The 17,099-nt window shown below is 42.7% G+C and overlaps 2 protein-coding genes across 2 annotated transcripts in view; both read right to left on the reverse strand.

Annotated features, from left to right (window-relative positions):
* Positions 1–1,461: 1,461 nt before the first annotated feature.
* Positions 1,462–9,749, reverse strand: cavin4a (caveolae associated protein 4a; the record flags this gene model as incomplete). Its single annotated transcript, XM_084547355.1, has 2 exons — positions 1,462–2,049; positions 9,342–9,749. 2 exons carry the CDS (start codon positions 9,747–9,749, stop codon positions 1,462–1,464), a joined length of 996 nt encoding a protein of 331 aa, XP_084403481.1.
* Positions 9,750–13,295: 3,546 nt separating this feature from the next.
* The window catches only part of tmeff1a (transmembrane protein with EGF-like and two follistatin-like domains 1a), a 72,921-nt gene continuing 69,117 nt past the window's right edge, over positions 13,296–17,099 (reverse strand). The window contains exon 10 of the mRNA XM_084547115.1: positions 13,296–17,008. Within this exon, the coding sequence (XP_084403241.1) occupies positions 16,924–17,008 (85 nt within the window). The 3' untranslated portion in view covers positions 13,296–16,923. The remainder of the gene's footprint in view (positions 17,009–17,099) is intronic.

The following is a 17,099-nucleotide window of genomic DNA, read 5'->3' on the forward strand; positions in this document are numbered from 1 at the left end:
CACGGACAAAGCCTCACCTGAAGCCCAGTTAAGGCTCTTCACCTTTCTACCCGACCGCTCACTGATGTTGCTTCCTAGCACCACGAGGTTCCCCCACCTCCTCCCACGACTCTGCGTACAGAAACCAGTCTGTCGTCGACTCCAAGACCCCGTTCAGACTTTCTATCGACATCCAACCTGAGTGATCTGATCTACATCTGGTCCATCTCTAAGTCCCTGTGTCCACACCTGGTGTTAATATAAATGTGTCTCCACATGCGTCCCCAGCCAGCACTTGAGATCTGATCTCAGTTTGTGTGTGAGGAAGGAAGGAATCTTCCATCCTTTAGATTAGTTTCTAGTTTAGTTTGGTTCTCAGCTCCAAGGCCAGAATCTTTTAAAAGGCTCTCATTACTAATGAACAGACATCACTGATTCATGTGATCATTTCTACTAGTGGTTGAATGAAGGAGTTAAACTCCTCTTCCTCAGATCAGCCCTGTTGAGTAGGTGGTCTTTAATGTGACCCAGGACTCATTGTGTGTTCACACTACCAAAGGAAGGAGGTCACATGTGTCCCAGACCACCTCCACATGTGGACTGACACCAGATCAGTGTTCACACATGGACTCTAATCTGGACTCTGGAGACCAGATCAGTGTTCACACCTGGACTCTAACTTGGACACTAGAGACCAGATAAGTGTTCACACCTGGACTCTAACCTGGACTCTAGAGACCAGATCAGTGTTCACACCTGGACTCTAACCTGGACTCTAGAGACCAGATCAGTGTTCACACCTGGACTCTAACCTGGACTCTAGAGACCAGATCAGTGTTCACACCTGGACTCTAACCTGGACTCTGGAGACCAGATCAGTGTTCACACCTGGACTCTAACTTGGACACTAGAGACCAGATAAGTGTTCACACCTGGACTCTAACCTGGACTCTAGAGACCAGATCAGTGTTCACACCTGGACTCTAACCTGGACTCTAGAGACCAGATCAGTGTTCACACCTGGACTCTAACCTGGACACTAGAGACCAGATCAGTGTTCACACTTGGACTCTACCCAGGTTGGATGTTAGTGTGAAGGTCTGAAGGCCCGTGTTAGTTTCTTTTATGACTTCCCAGGCTTCTCAGAGACCAGCTGAGGCCAAGTTCGCCTTCCCAGTTTTTATAACGTTATATGTACATCCACATAAAAGATCAACATTCGTCATCCTTCTCTTAGTCAACCCACTTGCCATCTTTCTTTTTCCATCTTGTGCAAATCAACCCCAAACTCATCTGCACCTGTTCACAATCAGGACAAATTAGTCAAACACACAAACTCTGGGAACTTTGAATCTAAAACATTAAATATGTCAGCGCCGTCTTCTTGGATGTGGACCAGACCTTCTCTCTCTAACTCCGTTCATAACTTTTGTCCAGTGTCCCGCCTCGCCTTCATGTCAGAGCTGTCCCGTCGTGGCTCCTCTACTTCCTGTAACCTTCCTCTGCTATCCTGGTGGCGCCGGCCTCCTCCACGGGCCCCTCCCTCTTGGATTCCATGGCGACCTCGGTGTAGGTGATCCCGCCCGACTCCACGCCCTTGGCCTGGCTTTGGAGCTCGGACTCGGCCTCGGCGCCCTCCTGGCCCTCGGCGACGGCCCTCTCCTTCTTCAGCTTGATGCGGAAGGTCTCCTTGGTCGGAGCCTTCTTGGCGATGTTCTCCTTCAGCCGCCCGCCAGACTGCTTCAGCCGCTCGCCGGCCTGGTGCATCTTCTCCCTCCTTTCGGGCGGCATCACCTTTTCCCCCAGGTTGTGGAACTTGGTGCCCAGGCTGCCCTTGGTTTTGCTCATGTTCTCCTTGGAGAAGGCGGCCTTCAGGGACTCCGTGCTCTTCACCACTGACTTCTTGAGACGAGCAGCTCTGGAGGGGTCGACGTCATCGGCGCTCAGGGCCTCCTCATCGGAGGAGAGGTCGGCGGGGATGTCGTAGTTGTCGGGCTCGATGTCCAGGCCCTCCAGGCCGGGTCCTTTGGGAGACTTGGTGACGGCCACTGATGGGATCTCCGTCTCACCCTACGAAGAGAAAGAGGAAGATATATGATTTCCTGTCCACATCTGGAGATTTACCTCAGACCACAGATGTTGCAAAGTTAAACAACATCTGGAGATTTGTTTGATTTACTGATGAGAGTTAGCCTAGCGTAGCATAGCACGTCATCTGGATTTCACTATGAGAGGGTGCTTCAACCCAGAAAAATACCTGTACGTCAACTGGACCGTCCTCAAACCAATCCGAGACATTTCGTTGTTGACAAATTCAACTCAGCTCAGATGATGTCCATCCATCACAACATGAAGCCCCGCCCCAAAACGATTTGATTGGCCTGGCACATATTTCAGTTCCCAACAGAGAGATTGTAGACCATTTGTGGTTGTGTAAACTTGGGTAAACTTGGGTCCACTAACATGGAGGGGGCGGAGCTTATGACCTATACTGCAGCCAGCCACCAGGGGGAGCTCTACTTGTTTTGGCTTTATGTTTTGCCCCGCCCAGTCAGATCATTTACTCTGATAACGCCTGGGCCGACTGTGCTCTGGTCACACACATGAAACCGATATGCGCCTGTCTCTCCTGTCCGTTATGGATTAATTACCGTGCTACTAATTGAGATGATGGAAGCTCTGGCAGCAAACATGATATTCCTCAGAGAGGCGGTCAGATCTGACCTACAGAATCTGAAAACCAAAGCCCGCCATCGTCACCAGATCCAGCTGTTCTATTTTTACAGATGAGGAGAAACTGAAGCTCAGTGAGGCAGGAAGCTGGAGGCAGGGACAATAACAAGAAGAACTCTTCTCTCTGGTTTCTGGACTGAGCTTCTATTAAAGTTTAATAATAAGACTCTGACACAAGGACGTTCATTATTCTGTGATAAATACAACAACAACAGATTACATAGAAGTATATTACCTGCTCAGTAGTACAATACATGTACACTCCACAGCCACTTCTTTCTTTCTTCCTTCCATCCATCTTTCCTTCTTACTTCCTTCCTCCATTCCTTTGTTTCTTTCTTCGATCCACCAATCTCTTCTTTCTTTCTTTATTTCTTTCTTTCTTCCTTCCTTCCTTCCTCCATTCCTTCCTTTCTTCGATCCATCATTCCTTCCTTCCTCCCTTCTTTCTATCATTCTTTCTTTCTTCCTTCCTTCCTTTCTTCGACCCATCAATCACTTCTTCGTTCCTTCCTTCTTTCCTTCTTTCTTTCTTTCTTTCTTTCTTCCTTCCATCCATCATCCATCCATCTATCTTTCTTTTGTTCTTGTTTTCATCCTTCTATCCATCTTTCTCCTCTATCTATCTGTTATTTTAAATGGTGCAGGACTGTTACATTAGACTGTGGTGTACCTAATAAACTGGCCCGAGCGTATGTGTATTGTAAAATTATCAGAACTTTTACTTTGAAAGGATTCACAACTTTTACCATTAATATATTTTTAATTAACATTAATGCACTAAAATAAGATTCATACTGACACAATTATCCTCGTTTGATTTTTGCAAATATTTCCTTTTTCTTTCTTTCTTTGTTTTGAAATAATAAGTCAGACCTTGATTTAGAAGCTGGACTGTTTTATTTATTTCTTTATTTTGATGGCCGACTGAAATCCAGTCCTGGCAGGCCTGCTCCACCTGCTGCGCCCTACAGGTGACTTTGATGTGAAAGCCAATTAATCCTAATTAAGCTGTGGCCACCTGCGATGATCGCTCTCATTAATCAGGGAGGAGGCGTCAGAGCGCGTCCAGACACAATAATTACAGCGGCAGGGAATGTGGGTCAAAGAGTGTTTTAATAACCTCGCTGGTGACGGAGGACGGAGCGGGAGCGACTGACGCGAAGTTCAGAGGCCGTAATTATGTTAAGAACAACTGAGGGACTCATCAAACTCTCGTTACACTGATCACAGAAAGATTACGGAACAAAGCCTCGGACTGAGAGACGCCTGATCACCTGATGTCCTCAAACAAAGACTCAGAGAGAAATGAGAGACACAAAACTGTACGGAATGACTCTAAATGACTGCAAACTGATCACGAAGAGACACAAAATGACCACAAAGAAATATAAAGGGACACCAAGGACACAAGGACACAAAACTATGCAAAATGAGACTAAACAACTGCAAACTGACCACAAAAAGACACAAACCAACCACAAAGACACATAAAATTATCCCAAAAGATCACCTGGTGACACAAAACAACCATAACAGACACAAAGTGGCCACAAAGAAATACTCCATGACAACAAAGAGACACAAAATGACCACAAGGAGACACAACACAACTCCAAAGTAATACAAAGTGACACCAAGGAGACGTAAAACTATGCAAAATGATAGAAACAACTGCAAAACAACCACAAAGAGACACAGAATTTAACAAAATGAGACTAAACTATTGTAAACTGACCACAAAAAGACACAAAACAACCACGAAGACACATAAAACTATCCCAAAATATCATTTGGTGACACGAAACAACCATAAAAGACACAAAATGGCCACAAAGCGACACAACACAACCACAGACATTTGAAATGTCATCAAAGAGACACAGAACCATGCAACATGGATACAAACAACTGCAAAACAACCACAAAGAGACAAAGACAACTACAAATAGACACAAACCAACCACAAAGAAATGGGAAATGACTACACAATGGGACAACAAAGAGACACAAAACAACCCAAAAGATCACCGCAGCGACACAAAACAACTACAGACAGACATGAGACAACGATGAAAGACACAAAGAAGACACAAAGAAATAAAAGACACAAAACTATGCAAAATGGTTATAAAATGGTTATAAACAGCTGCAAACTGACCACAAAAAGAAAAAAAACAACAACAAGAAATGGGAAATGACTACACATAGTGACCCAATCCAACCACAAAATAACACAAAACAACCACAAAGAGATCCAAAACTATTCAGAAAGGCCACAATGACACTAAACAACCATTGAACCTTGCTGACAGATAACTCTGAGGAGCAGTCATATTACAGCTCTCTGCAGGGTGACCTCCTTTAATTGTGTTTGTCGGGCGGAGGTTTAACTCACAACCCGTCACTGCTCATCTCGTCTCATTGCTGCACCGCACAAATATCACCAACCAGAAGCTATTAACTCCTCTAACATGTAAAATTACACCTCGTCCTCTAACGTCCGGGACAGTAAACAGTTGAGGCCCCTGGTGTAAACCTGGAGCCATTTATCTTTTTCTTATTACTGCACCCTCCCTCTCTACCTCCCTCCCTCCCTCCCTCCGGACGTCCGTCATCATTCAACCGCTGGCGACGAGCGTCTCTAACAAAGCGGCCGCTGCTTCCTGGTTAAACGGCCGTGGCTGAAGCTCTATATTAGGAGATGAACGGAGGCCTCAGAATAACCGACAGCACATCAGTCATGAGGAAACTCAACACTGAAACTGTCTCCTCTGCAGCAGGACTGGACTAAACCTGGACTCAGGCTACAGAAGTACAGGGTTATCTACTGTACTCTAGAGTCAGCCAGCTTTAAATCTCTGTCCAGTACAGTTACAGGCCCAAGGCATAGGGTCACATAGCTTAGCTTAGCATAAAGGCTGGAAGAAACTGTTAAAAGGTCGATATCTAAATAAAAAAGAAAAGTCGAAACAAAGGCAGCTGGTCTTGTTGGGATTCTGGAAGACGTCTCAACACAAAACCTTAAACCTGGAGGACTGAGAACAACACAGATGCTAGCTCACAGTTAGCTCACAGTTAGCTCTCAGTTAGCTCTCAGTTAGCTCACAGTTAGCTCAAACTAAAGTAGAAAAAATGAGTTTGCAGATGTTCACGCAATATTTTTTACAGTGGAAAGTCGACGTGGAGTCGCTCTGCTGGGAACTGATTAGCTTTATTAGCTTATTAGCCGATATTTCACCTTGGTACAAGCATTTAGGCAGCATGTTTTGTTTAATTATTTGTCGTAATTAGATTACTCATGTGGTTTGACAATGGACAAGAATCCAAAGTCAAATTTTAAATCTCAATCAGAAAAACCTTCGGGGGAGTGAATGAGATGTTTGTTGTTCACTGTTAAAACTGAAATAACACAAACCCTTTAAAACACGAGTTAGTTAAGTCTCGTAATTAAGTTTATAGGAGCTCCGTTGTCATGGTTACCACAACAAACAAGGTGGTCAGCGGTGGTCTACGGATGATTTGTGGTTAAAACAGAAACAACTATTTGGGTTTAAAACCTGGAAAAGCAAACATTGTGTCTCTCTGTTAAAGAGCGACGTTTTGTCAACCCCTCCATCCACCCTGACCTCCCTGATGGAGATTTGTCCGTCCCGTCGCCACAGCTGAGCAGAACGGGTTGGACTTTGACACCAGAGCATCTGTTCAGCACTGGGGACGATTTATGAATCACATTCTGGTGAGGACGACGGAGGACGACGAGGACGACGAGCCGGGTCTGGAATAAATCTCATTCCACAGTCCAGCCGCAGACTCTGCTGGTGGAGGAAGTCCACACGGGACATTTAAATTAGACTCAGTGACGTCTTCATGTGTTCATGTGTTCATGTGTTCACCCATAGATGACTCACAGGGACTCATCTAGTTTGATTTAATTGATCAATCAAAAAGTTATAATTGTCACCCATTGTGAAAAATAATTGCTACTAATTACTAAAGGGCCCTTCAGAGACTCAACGATGGAAATAATAATGGTAATAATTAAAAAAAAAAAATTAACTAATTGCTGATTTAGAAGCTTAATAAAAACTGGGTGAAAATTGTTAAAAATTAATAAATAAAAAATTATAATAATAAAATAAATAAATAAAATAATATAAAAGTAAAAATGTAGCAAAAAAAATAAATAATCATATAATAATAAAATATATTGTTACAAATTTACATATGTACATAGACAAAAGTAATTATATACTATATAGATAATAGATATATTAATAAGGTGCAGTAATATGGATGGATGGATAACATGGAGTTATCTGTTACAGAGAGGAGAGGAGCTGGATGGAGTAGGGTATGAATGAAGTCCTGTCAGCCAATGAGAAACCAGGATTTCATTATATCATAAACAGTGGTCTTCTTTTTGTTTTGTTTTTTGGATTTTATTTGTAACTTTCATTGTGATTCCTCATTAAATTAAACAATGAGTCCTACCTCTACCTCTTAGCTTTACTTGTGACATCTCCAGTTGAATTTATGTCTGTGACTGAGCTCTACATCACTCTCCTTCTTCTCGGTCAAATAACTCTCATGACTGATTTTCATCTTCAGCCTTTTTCAAACATCTCTCATGTAGTTTTAGCTGCAGCAGCTCAGGTTGACTGACACACCGCCTCTCTCTCTACTCTCTCTACTCTGACCCCTGACGATTAGCTGCCATTTCAGACCCTGATTCAGGCTGACAGCAGTTTATGGCCTGTTCCCGCTGGCAGCGAGGGAGAATGCTGGGATCCCAGAATAGGAGCCTGTGTCACGGATCCACAGCAGCTGTTGGCTGCACATAGAGCTCCGGTTACTATTCTGAACTATCCAGACGCTGGTGAAGACAGAAGCTCCATCTAATGCCGGCGGCCTCGGAGCGTAAAGATGACCGCTAATCCGTACGTCTTTGACTTCCATCGAGGGTTCAAGTTTTACCGGCGGCTTTGAGTGAGGACCTGACGCCATCTTAACACGGATTTCAAATCAAGTCCAGTCTAATGATGATTATAGTAATAATAGTTTTAACAAAAGACACTAACAGCTTTATAGAAGCAACAAACAGGGAGCCGTTCAAAGACGCTTTCAAGCTAAAATCAATGAATAAACAACATTATCCTCCAGCTCCAGCTTCAAATGAGCCACAACAAGAAAACCTTGAAATCCCAGACATGAACACGTTTCAGACAAACATTGTCCTCTCCAGATTTTCTCCAAGATCTACTGAAGCAGAAACTGAGATGTAGATCCAACTACAACTAGTGACCTTTTAAACCACGCTGACAACGTTTTAGGGCTTTAGTCTGCGATGACAGGAAATACGATTTACTGAGTGGACGCGAACCAAAATATGATCGACCCAAACTGTCCTGTTACACCTGATGACCAGCTGCCGATTGTTGCTGCTAATTTATTTATATCTGGAGTAGGTTCTGTGTGGCATGAAGTCAAATAAAAGTCCAATAGAGGGAAGAGGTCAGGGTGGATGGATGGGTCGACAAAACATTGGAGTCTGTGATTTCTTTCAACCACATTGATGGAGCTCCTGCTACCTTAACAAATACTTATTTAACCTCAAGCTTTAAGGGTAAAAATATGAGTGTTTGTGTTATTCCAGTTCTAAAAGTTGATGGAGAACATTTCTGGCGCTATTCTCCTCTCGTCTGGTTGAACAATGTCTTTGATCACCGTTAGAAAACCCTTCAGTTTGTCTTTTTCTGTCCGTCATCCAACCAGCTGTTTCCATAGAACGTACAGCGGCCCTCCAATTTAACGCCGTTATTCAGCACGAGTACCTCGAGGCGTATTCTTTACTCTTACAGAAGTCGCTCTGAGACGATTTATCTCCAGACCCTTCGCATTAAAAGCCTCAGCGGGAGTATTTGCTCAGTCCAACGTTACCGTGGTTTCTAATATCACTCCAAAATTAAAAGAGTTCAGTCAAGTGTTTCCGATGGCCATTAAAACTCTGAAGTGAATCACCTTGTTGTGCCACGCTTCAGTCGACCTGATTAAGGTCGTCCACACTCTGGATGAGAGCGTAGCCTCTCAACGCGGCGGCGAGCATGCTTTTCTGTAAATTGCCAGCATTGCACAGCGGAGGGCTCTTAAGAGTTTGAACTTAATCCGCCTTCATTTCCTTACGTTGCTGCTCGGCCTCTCACTGCGTCCACCGCTCTAATGGACTCTGAGCCGAGATCTCGTGGCTGGGCACGCTGTACTCTCCTTTATCTCTGATACTTTAATTGTGCCCCGGTTGCTCGTAAACAGCAACTTTGATTTCTTTAGAGTGTTTTATTTAGTTTTCATTGACTTCCTGAACAGTGAGGGAGGCTTTTGGATTGAAATGCTTACAGCACAAACATTTAAAGACAAGTTTTCAGCATCATTCTTGAACTTAACTAATTATAAGTTTATCAATTAATCCAGTGGATCTCTACCTTTCCCCCCATAGCTTTGTCTCCTTGGGACCCTTTGTCACTGGTTGCATATGTTTCAGTTTTTCAAGATCTCAAATTATAGCAGAATCCTTCTTTCTGCTAATTCCCCCCTAAATGCACACCATGCTGACCCTTTGGACCTCGTCTTACCTGGTAGATGACGACTCTGAACTTGTTGCGGGTGAGCAGCTCATCCTGCGTGGACTCCACCTTTTTGACTCGGACGTTTTGCTTCTCGACGCGCGCCCTGACCTCCTTGACGTTGGCGCTGACCTTGCGGGTCTTCTGCAGGAGCTTCTCCACCGTGCCGCTGGTGTCCGTGTGGTCCTTGGCCAGCTTCAGGACGTCCCCCTGGATGGCCTTGATGTTGTTCTCCAGGTCCTGCTGACGCTCCTCCATGCGCTGCTGGCTGGACTGGACGTTGTCGATGATGCCGGCTACGCGCTCCAGCAGAGACAGGATAGTTAGGGCGCTGATTGGGTTGCCGGCCTCGTCCTCCACCCCGATGATCTCCAGCTTCTCCTGGACGCCCGCCGTGCGATACTTGTGCTGATCCATTGCAGTGTTTCGTTGAGACAAGCTTTAAATCTCTTGGATTTGTTGTATAAAAGTTGCAGATCGGTTGTTAAGTTTTGGGGAAGGTGGTTACCAGCAGGGAGACAGGAGAATGGCAACACCTAACCGCTGTGACCCAAACTCAGGTCTGGGGACAGGAGAGAGGGGAAAACTCCACCTACCTCTTTTAAAAAAGGCTTCAGGATCCAAAGGGAACCTGAATTCAGCCCTCATCGGGACGAGGGCCAGCCGATAAACCCAGAGGGGAGCGGCAGTGCTCACACGAAACCCCCCTCCTACTAAAAATAAAAACTCTTTGTAAGGAGACACTCTGACATTTTGGGAAGATGCAAAGCAGGGGCTGATGGAAATCCCCATCCAAGTCCTGCTCTGCTTTGTTAAGACACATGCAGGCTGATTCATAATTTTCCGTTATTTGCACATGTGCTCACGCCGCAGCTGTGAAACATGTAAATCAACAACAGCTCGGGAGTCGTGCCGCAGCGCTGCAGTGACAGATGCATCGACGCCACAGCGCCGGAATGTTTTTCAGGGGATTAAACGCTGCAGCTCTGCCCTTTTTACTTTCCCCTGGGCAGCAGAGTCCACACATCGACTGAGATTGAGATCTGAAGCTCTTTATAGAGATGACTGACAGTTCCAGAGCGTGAGGAGGAGACTCAGAGTCACAATATTTTTACACTGACTCCTCAGAGCGGTTTATTTAATGGACGGTTGCTGCATGCATGCAATACAGTACACGTCTGTTAATATGTTATGTTTAGAGGATTACATGTGTCAGTATGACTGCATGAAACAAAAGTCAGAAACTTTCTTTAGCATTAAATGTGTCACGTTCATTAATTCAGACTTACCTGTTGTCAGCGGCTAAAGTTTTGCAACAGTCTCAGGTCAACTTTATGACCCTCACCTGCCTCCAGGGGTGTCCTCCATTATTATTTCATTTTATTATTTAATTTTTTCTGAGGAGGAGGCCTAGTTTTATTATCCCTTGACATTTCCTTCACATGTTTAAATTCATCATACATATTTAATCGCCTCAAAGATTACATCCAGAGCAGTCAATCTACTTAAAACAGTATTGATCTGGGCGTAAGACACAAAGTATAAGAGGTCCTGAATATTAATTAATAATTTAGTACTTGGACGCCACAGTGACCAGTAAATAATTTAACAGCAGCATTGATTGAGGACTGAAATGCTTTCTTGCTAGCTAGCCAACAAGACTGACTGCTTAAAGAAGTAGATGGAGCTTCTTTTGTTTTATTTAACTCTCAATGCTTCATTTCATTCCTGCTCTTAACAGTAAAAATACAACGACGCTAAAGCTAATGTTAGCTTACTTGTAGGTTACTTTAAATAGTAAAAATTCCCTCAGATTAATCACATGCGTGGAAACTTGAAATGCTAATGTTGAGTCGTAAGAGAGACACTGCTAATTGAGGCTAATAGTTAGCAAGCTAAGGACCCAGTAACTTGTAGGTGTATGAAATGCAAAGTCACAGTTAGCACTACAGTTAACATTAGAGTCACAGAAACACCATGCTAGGCTAACGCAGGTCTGCAGCTGAAAGGAACCAAAATCTCAACGTGAACTAGACTTATTTAAATATAAGAGTAAACATCAAGACAAGAGAGTTTTATATTTTTCATTATTAGTGGTAATCAAAATACTTTTTAAATTACACTACACTGTGTAATATTAACTGTGAGCTAGCAGGCTGTAACTCTATACTAGCTAGAGTTGCTAGTTGCTAGCTAGGAAGTCCAGCTAGCTCACGCGTATTGTGTGTTTGATAACTCAACCAACCAACCAGACTAATCTCTGGATGTATTTTTTAATTCAATCTATTGTTTTTACTATTTAAAGTGAATCTAGTGTTCTTTGCATTGCCAGGATCCCCTACACCCAGAGGGAACCGAACCGTGCCTCCAAAGCTGAACTGTATTGTTACACTCACTAGTATTCAACACTGTTATTCGGTGTAGCTGAATGTGATGGAGGCACAACGTCAGGATCAGAGCCTGATGAATGAATGAATGTTGGATCCTGCTGGATGTTCAGGTCATTCATATTATAGTTTGGAGCTGAGTGCAGAATCTCTAGGACTGAAGTCAGCAGCTGCTCCTGTCCATGAATACCCCCCCATCCCCTCCACCCACCCCACCACCACCACCACCACCTCCTCCGCCTCCAGGCTGTAACTCTATATATATGTATAACTGGGCCAGCGTGCCTGAGGCCCGGCCTCCGGCAGAAATGTGCAACACACACAGCGGAGTTGGTTTATTTCCATGTAATGAGGCGGCGACCTCTGCTCCTGATCTGGCTTCTGCCGGCGAGCAGTTTTTAACTAGACAATTACATGATGAAGCCTCTCCTCTAACAGGTGGGCGGGGCCTGATAACGAAGGCCGATATTAAACCTCACCTGTCTTGTTTGAAAACTGAAATTAGGGCAGCATATAATGTAGAGGCCAAAGATCAAACACCGTGCATGTTGAGTTTACTTATGGGACCTAGATCAATGCACCAAGGATAACCTCTGATAGTGACCTTGGAGAGGTGATATCAACATAACGTCCTCCTTGTCATGAATGCAACGACTTCCAACCAGTGTTAGCTTTTCAGTGTGCATGGATACTAGACAGAAAGCAGAATCAAATTATAGACTGAAGAAAAAGTGGACGCCATGACAGCTCCTCTAAAGTGAAGCCAAACCGCGTATAGCTCCCCCTGGTGGCTGGCTGCAGTATAGGTCATAAGCTCCACCCCCTCTCCATGTTAGTGGGCGGGACTTGGGCCAAACTGAAATACATGTTAGGTAGTTAATATAATGTTGATGTTTGTTCAAGTGTCAGTTATTCTGAGAAGTTTGATTTTAGTTATTTGATGCTATAAAAACAGGAAGTGACATCATGATGATTGACAGTTGCCATTGACAACCGCTCCGTGAAGCGAAGTAGGAACGTCTGCTTTAAAGCTAATAAATGAGAAGTTGTGTTATAAAACTGTGCCGTCTGACCTCAGGGTATTTAATTACTAATCTTTCCGTCTAGTTAATTGAACTTAATTAGCTAAAACAACACCAAACGTTAGCTCTGTGGGGAAAAAAGCTATCGGTAGTTAGCATTTACAAAGCATTTACTGACTTATAATATTAATAATATTTAGTATTTGTGGACAAAGTTGCTACATGAACAGTGTCAACACGAGAAATTGGTATAATATTAGTTTAGCGTGGAATTAGGACATAGTGTCTCTGCAGAGGAAAAACAAAACTGTCTTATGTCTCCTGTGATCACAGAGGTCATTTCAATAATTTGTATTTGTGCAGGAAAGCTCTGACACACACACACACACACACACACACACACACACACATTTTCCTTTAAAAAGCGTTGTTAATTCATCTCTGGATGTGCAGGGCGCCGTGAAACGAGAGCGACGAATCAAAGACAAACCTCACAGGACTCAGCGTACATTAAAAAAAACATTTTCCTTTTTTTTATTTTTGACAGAGACCAAAAATAGCCCCTCAGAGTCTACATGCAGAATATTATTAACATGTCAAACACATTCTAGTCACATTTAGAGAAGTCACGGCAGCGATGGTTGACAACAAGTAGAAACAGATCGGTCGCTGGGGTAGGGGGTGATGGGTGGGGGGGTTGACCTACGACCTGGAAATGTAGACTAAGACGATACAAAAAAATAAAAATCCTGCGACAGAAAACTCAAATCATAAACATACAGAGAAGACAAACCTCCATGACGCCTCGTACATTGTTTAAAATGCTGCGTTCATTAAATCGGACGTCACCATTCGTCCTCAGTCGTCCTCGTTTTTAAGAATTTATTAATGTTTTATGACATTTTTAACAGATAACATCACTGGTATGCAGTTAACCAGCTATGGACTGATCACTCTACGTTTGCAGAATTATCTCTGGCTTCAGGTTCCGGGGGTTTGGGCTGATTAGTTGCTGATGACATCCAAGAAGTGGCAATGCCAAATTTATTCACACATTTCTCCAAGCTTCCAACAGAACTGTTATGTAGATAGGACGATAATAAAAAAAAGTAAAATGTTAGCTTGCAGGAAACATGCTAACTTGCTAGCTCTGATTGGTTAGCTGTTCTTCAGGTAATACTCAGGTTTCTGCACCGTGCCCCTCCCACCACGTCCTTGTGCACAGGTTGTTGAGATAATTTTACCAATGAACGCTTCTTAAGTGTCAGAGAAGAAAAACCTTTTTAGTTTTTACAACCAGGGCTGCAACAAATTCATTATTTTTCCAGATTAGTCGATTAATCCATCAGTTATTAAAATATTAACAGAACTTTACCCCACACGTTTGAACACGATATCCATGAGTGAAGAACCCATTTCAAACTTGAAGTTTCACCAAATGATTCTATTCAACAAAAGTTCAGATTTATTGAGTGTAATTAGGGAAAAATGGTAGGGACACCAGCAGGTCAGCAGATTAGAACCAACAACCTTCATGCTGTGATGCTAACCACTGCTAAAGGTTGCTAACACCCACTTAGAGCTGAACGTTCATGGGAATCTACCTGGTTTAGCTTTAGAGGTGGTTTATTTGAGCAGAAACAAACTGCTGCAAAGAAGAGCTGACATGCTAACCATTAGCGTCACCATTAGCATGTCTTCTTGTGCCTAAAACAACTGATGAGGACACTCCCAGGCTCTGACCACCAACCAACCGTCAGACTAAACTCACTGGAATAGTTCAAATATTCTTCAGCTCAGCTGCAGTCAGGAGTCGTTTCAGTTTTAGAAAGTGTGCGACCACTTTGACTTCTTCTTCAGAGATGCTGGTTTCATACTGCTGCCCTCTGCAGGATACAATTATTTACAACAAGCGTCTCTCAAGTGTCTATACAAATCTATGCAGTTGCAGCTCTATTTGTGACTTCTAATTGATTTTAGATGCTTTCAAATATAGAACAATCCTTTAGTGGGGGCCGTACCATAGACACTATGTCCTCAGAGGTGGTTTTGATGAGAAGCTTTCACATCACATGCTGCAAAATGTATTCTTAACAAATATAACAGGCTCCAGTTTGGTCCAAAACTGCTGCAAGTGTGAAAGTAGCCAAAGCATTTAAGCTACCACAACGGTGAGCTGCTATTTCCTGCTCATCAGCCTCAGTTTTAAAATGAAAGGCCTTCTACTTATTGAGTTGTGAATTCGAGTACACGGCGGTACAAAGAATGCATAGTTACCTGGGGTGGGCAGGAAGCAAATACAAAAAAAAGTTTAGTTTTTGGGGAATGTTTGATTCCAGGAAATGATAAAAAAGCTTTAACTTTAAATATCGCTATAAAGAGACTGAATAAACCTCCTGAATAATGAACATAACTAATACTATATATATCTGTCTGTGAGAATAAATGATATTAAATGAACCGTTAATGTTAACAGCTGTTGTCCTCGTTGAACACAACTGATATAAATCACACGCACAAAGAAAAATAAATAACTTTACCTACAAAAATATACAAGAGAAACAACACAGACTTCATTCATTTTGATTCAGCGGAGGTAAAAGATCCCGTCGAGACGTCGATGTGATTGTTATCGTCCTGTTGTTCTGCATTCACAGAAAAGATCAAATGACTGGAGAACTTCTCTAATGATAACGGGGGGTTTGGTGTCACATCTAATTAAAACAGGACGCCAATAGACCAATGGTTCCATTCTGTTGTGTCCCATTGAGTCTGAAAAGGGTTTAAGAAAAACGACTGGACTTTGAGAAGATGTTTCATCCGAGTAGCTTCTACAGTTCTAAATATCTGTTGGGAAGTTGATGTTTAATGATGGGCTACACCCACAGATGTTCACGTTTAAATCTCAACTTCCCTCCAGTCCCTAGCTTCTCAGATGAAACGTCTTCTCAAAAAAGTTGACTTTCTTTAACGCTTTTTGGATTTACCATGACCTGGATGACTGAGAACCTTCACAGACGTGTGTCCCATTGATTTCCTGAATGAATTTACCTTAAAAACCACACAACTCTTGGTCAAATACCAGTTTTAGACCAATTAGTCTACCGCTGTTTGGTAATAAGGACTTTGAGATCTTGAATGTCCTCTTCCTCAACTTCTTAAAAACTAAAGGAAATGGGTTCTTCAGGTCATTTTTATATCATGTGTTCGATTAATAAGCTCCTCTCTGCTTGGAGAAGAAAAAGATGAAATGATTCTCTTACATTCAAAGAAAAAAGTCAAAGACTGCAGCCAAGACTTACATGAAAAACACCGTTGACCTCCGTTTGTCGATCCTTTACATTCTTCTGACTTCATATTTACGAACGGCCTCGGAGTCTCGGTGGCCGTGGTTTTTCCAAATGTTCGTCTTTTTTTTTTTTTTTTTTTCTATTACACATTCCTGTTTTTAAAAACACTGAACGACACCTTCCTCAGAGTCTTCCTCCGATCACCGTCCCTTTTTTTTTGTTTTGTTTTCCCTTTATAAAGTTAAAATTACACCACAGTACAACAGTTTTCACAAGTCATGCGAATTTACAGGAACTAGAATTTGGAATAAAAGCTAAAACAAAAAGCTCCAGTTAAAAACTACTTCCAAGGAAAGAATGATCGAAAATAAATTATTAGTTTGTTTGAGCACAAAAAAAAGACGCCTTTACATGAATTTCATACCAAAGAATAAGTTTTTCTATGTGACTGGGTGGCCCCTCTCACCTCCTAAATAACAAAACATTAAAAAACAAACTGCATTTGGTGATCAGCTGCACATTATTAGTATAAAACAGAGGAGCAGGAGAGGGGGCAAAGGAATATTCAACAAACAGCACATTCCAGACGTTAGCCAGGACCTTAAAGCATTCAACAAAACCTCTAAAGAAGCAGCTAAAGATAATTAAGACATGGAAAGTGTTAATTCGGCTCCTCGTACTTGGTCTTGCAGAAAGAAATGCAAAATAAATCCATTAAAAAAAAGAATGCAAAGGAGGGAAAATAAGGCCCCTTAAATAAATATCCTTCTTTTAATGGTATCCCCGGAGGCAAAAAATAAAAAATAAACTATCACCACACCTACTGTTAAAAAATGGTCCTCCCACGCCGTAAGAAAGAAAGTTATCAAAAAAGAACCAGCGACGGACGCGGCTATACCATCCTGGAGTTAGTGTCTGACGCAAAGTGTCCGAGGTTTTGTTTTTGTCGGCGACCTCTGTTGTTTTTCGGGCATTTCCTGAAGAGACGGGACAGAGAATTTACATTTATTAAGTCTCTCTGACCTGGATTATCTGTTCCACAAAACCTGAACATACTGGTGACTGGAG

The sequence above is a fragment of the Chelon labrosus genome (assembly GCF_963514085.1).
Source record: "Chelon labrosus genome assembly, chromosome: 6".
Classification (NCBI taxonomy): Eukaryota; Metazoa; Chordata; class Actinopteri; order Mugiliformes; family Mugilidae; genus Chelon; species Chelon labrosus.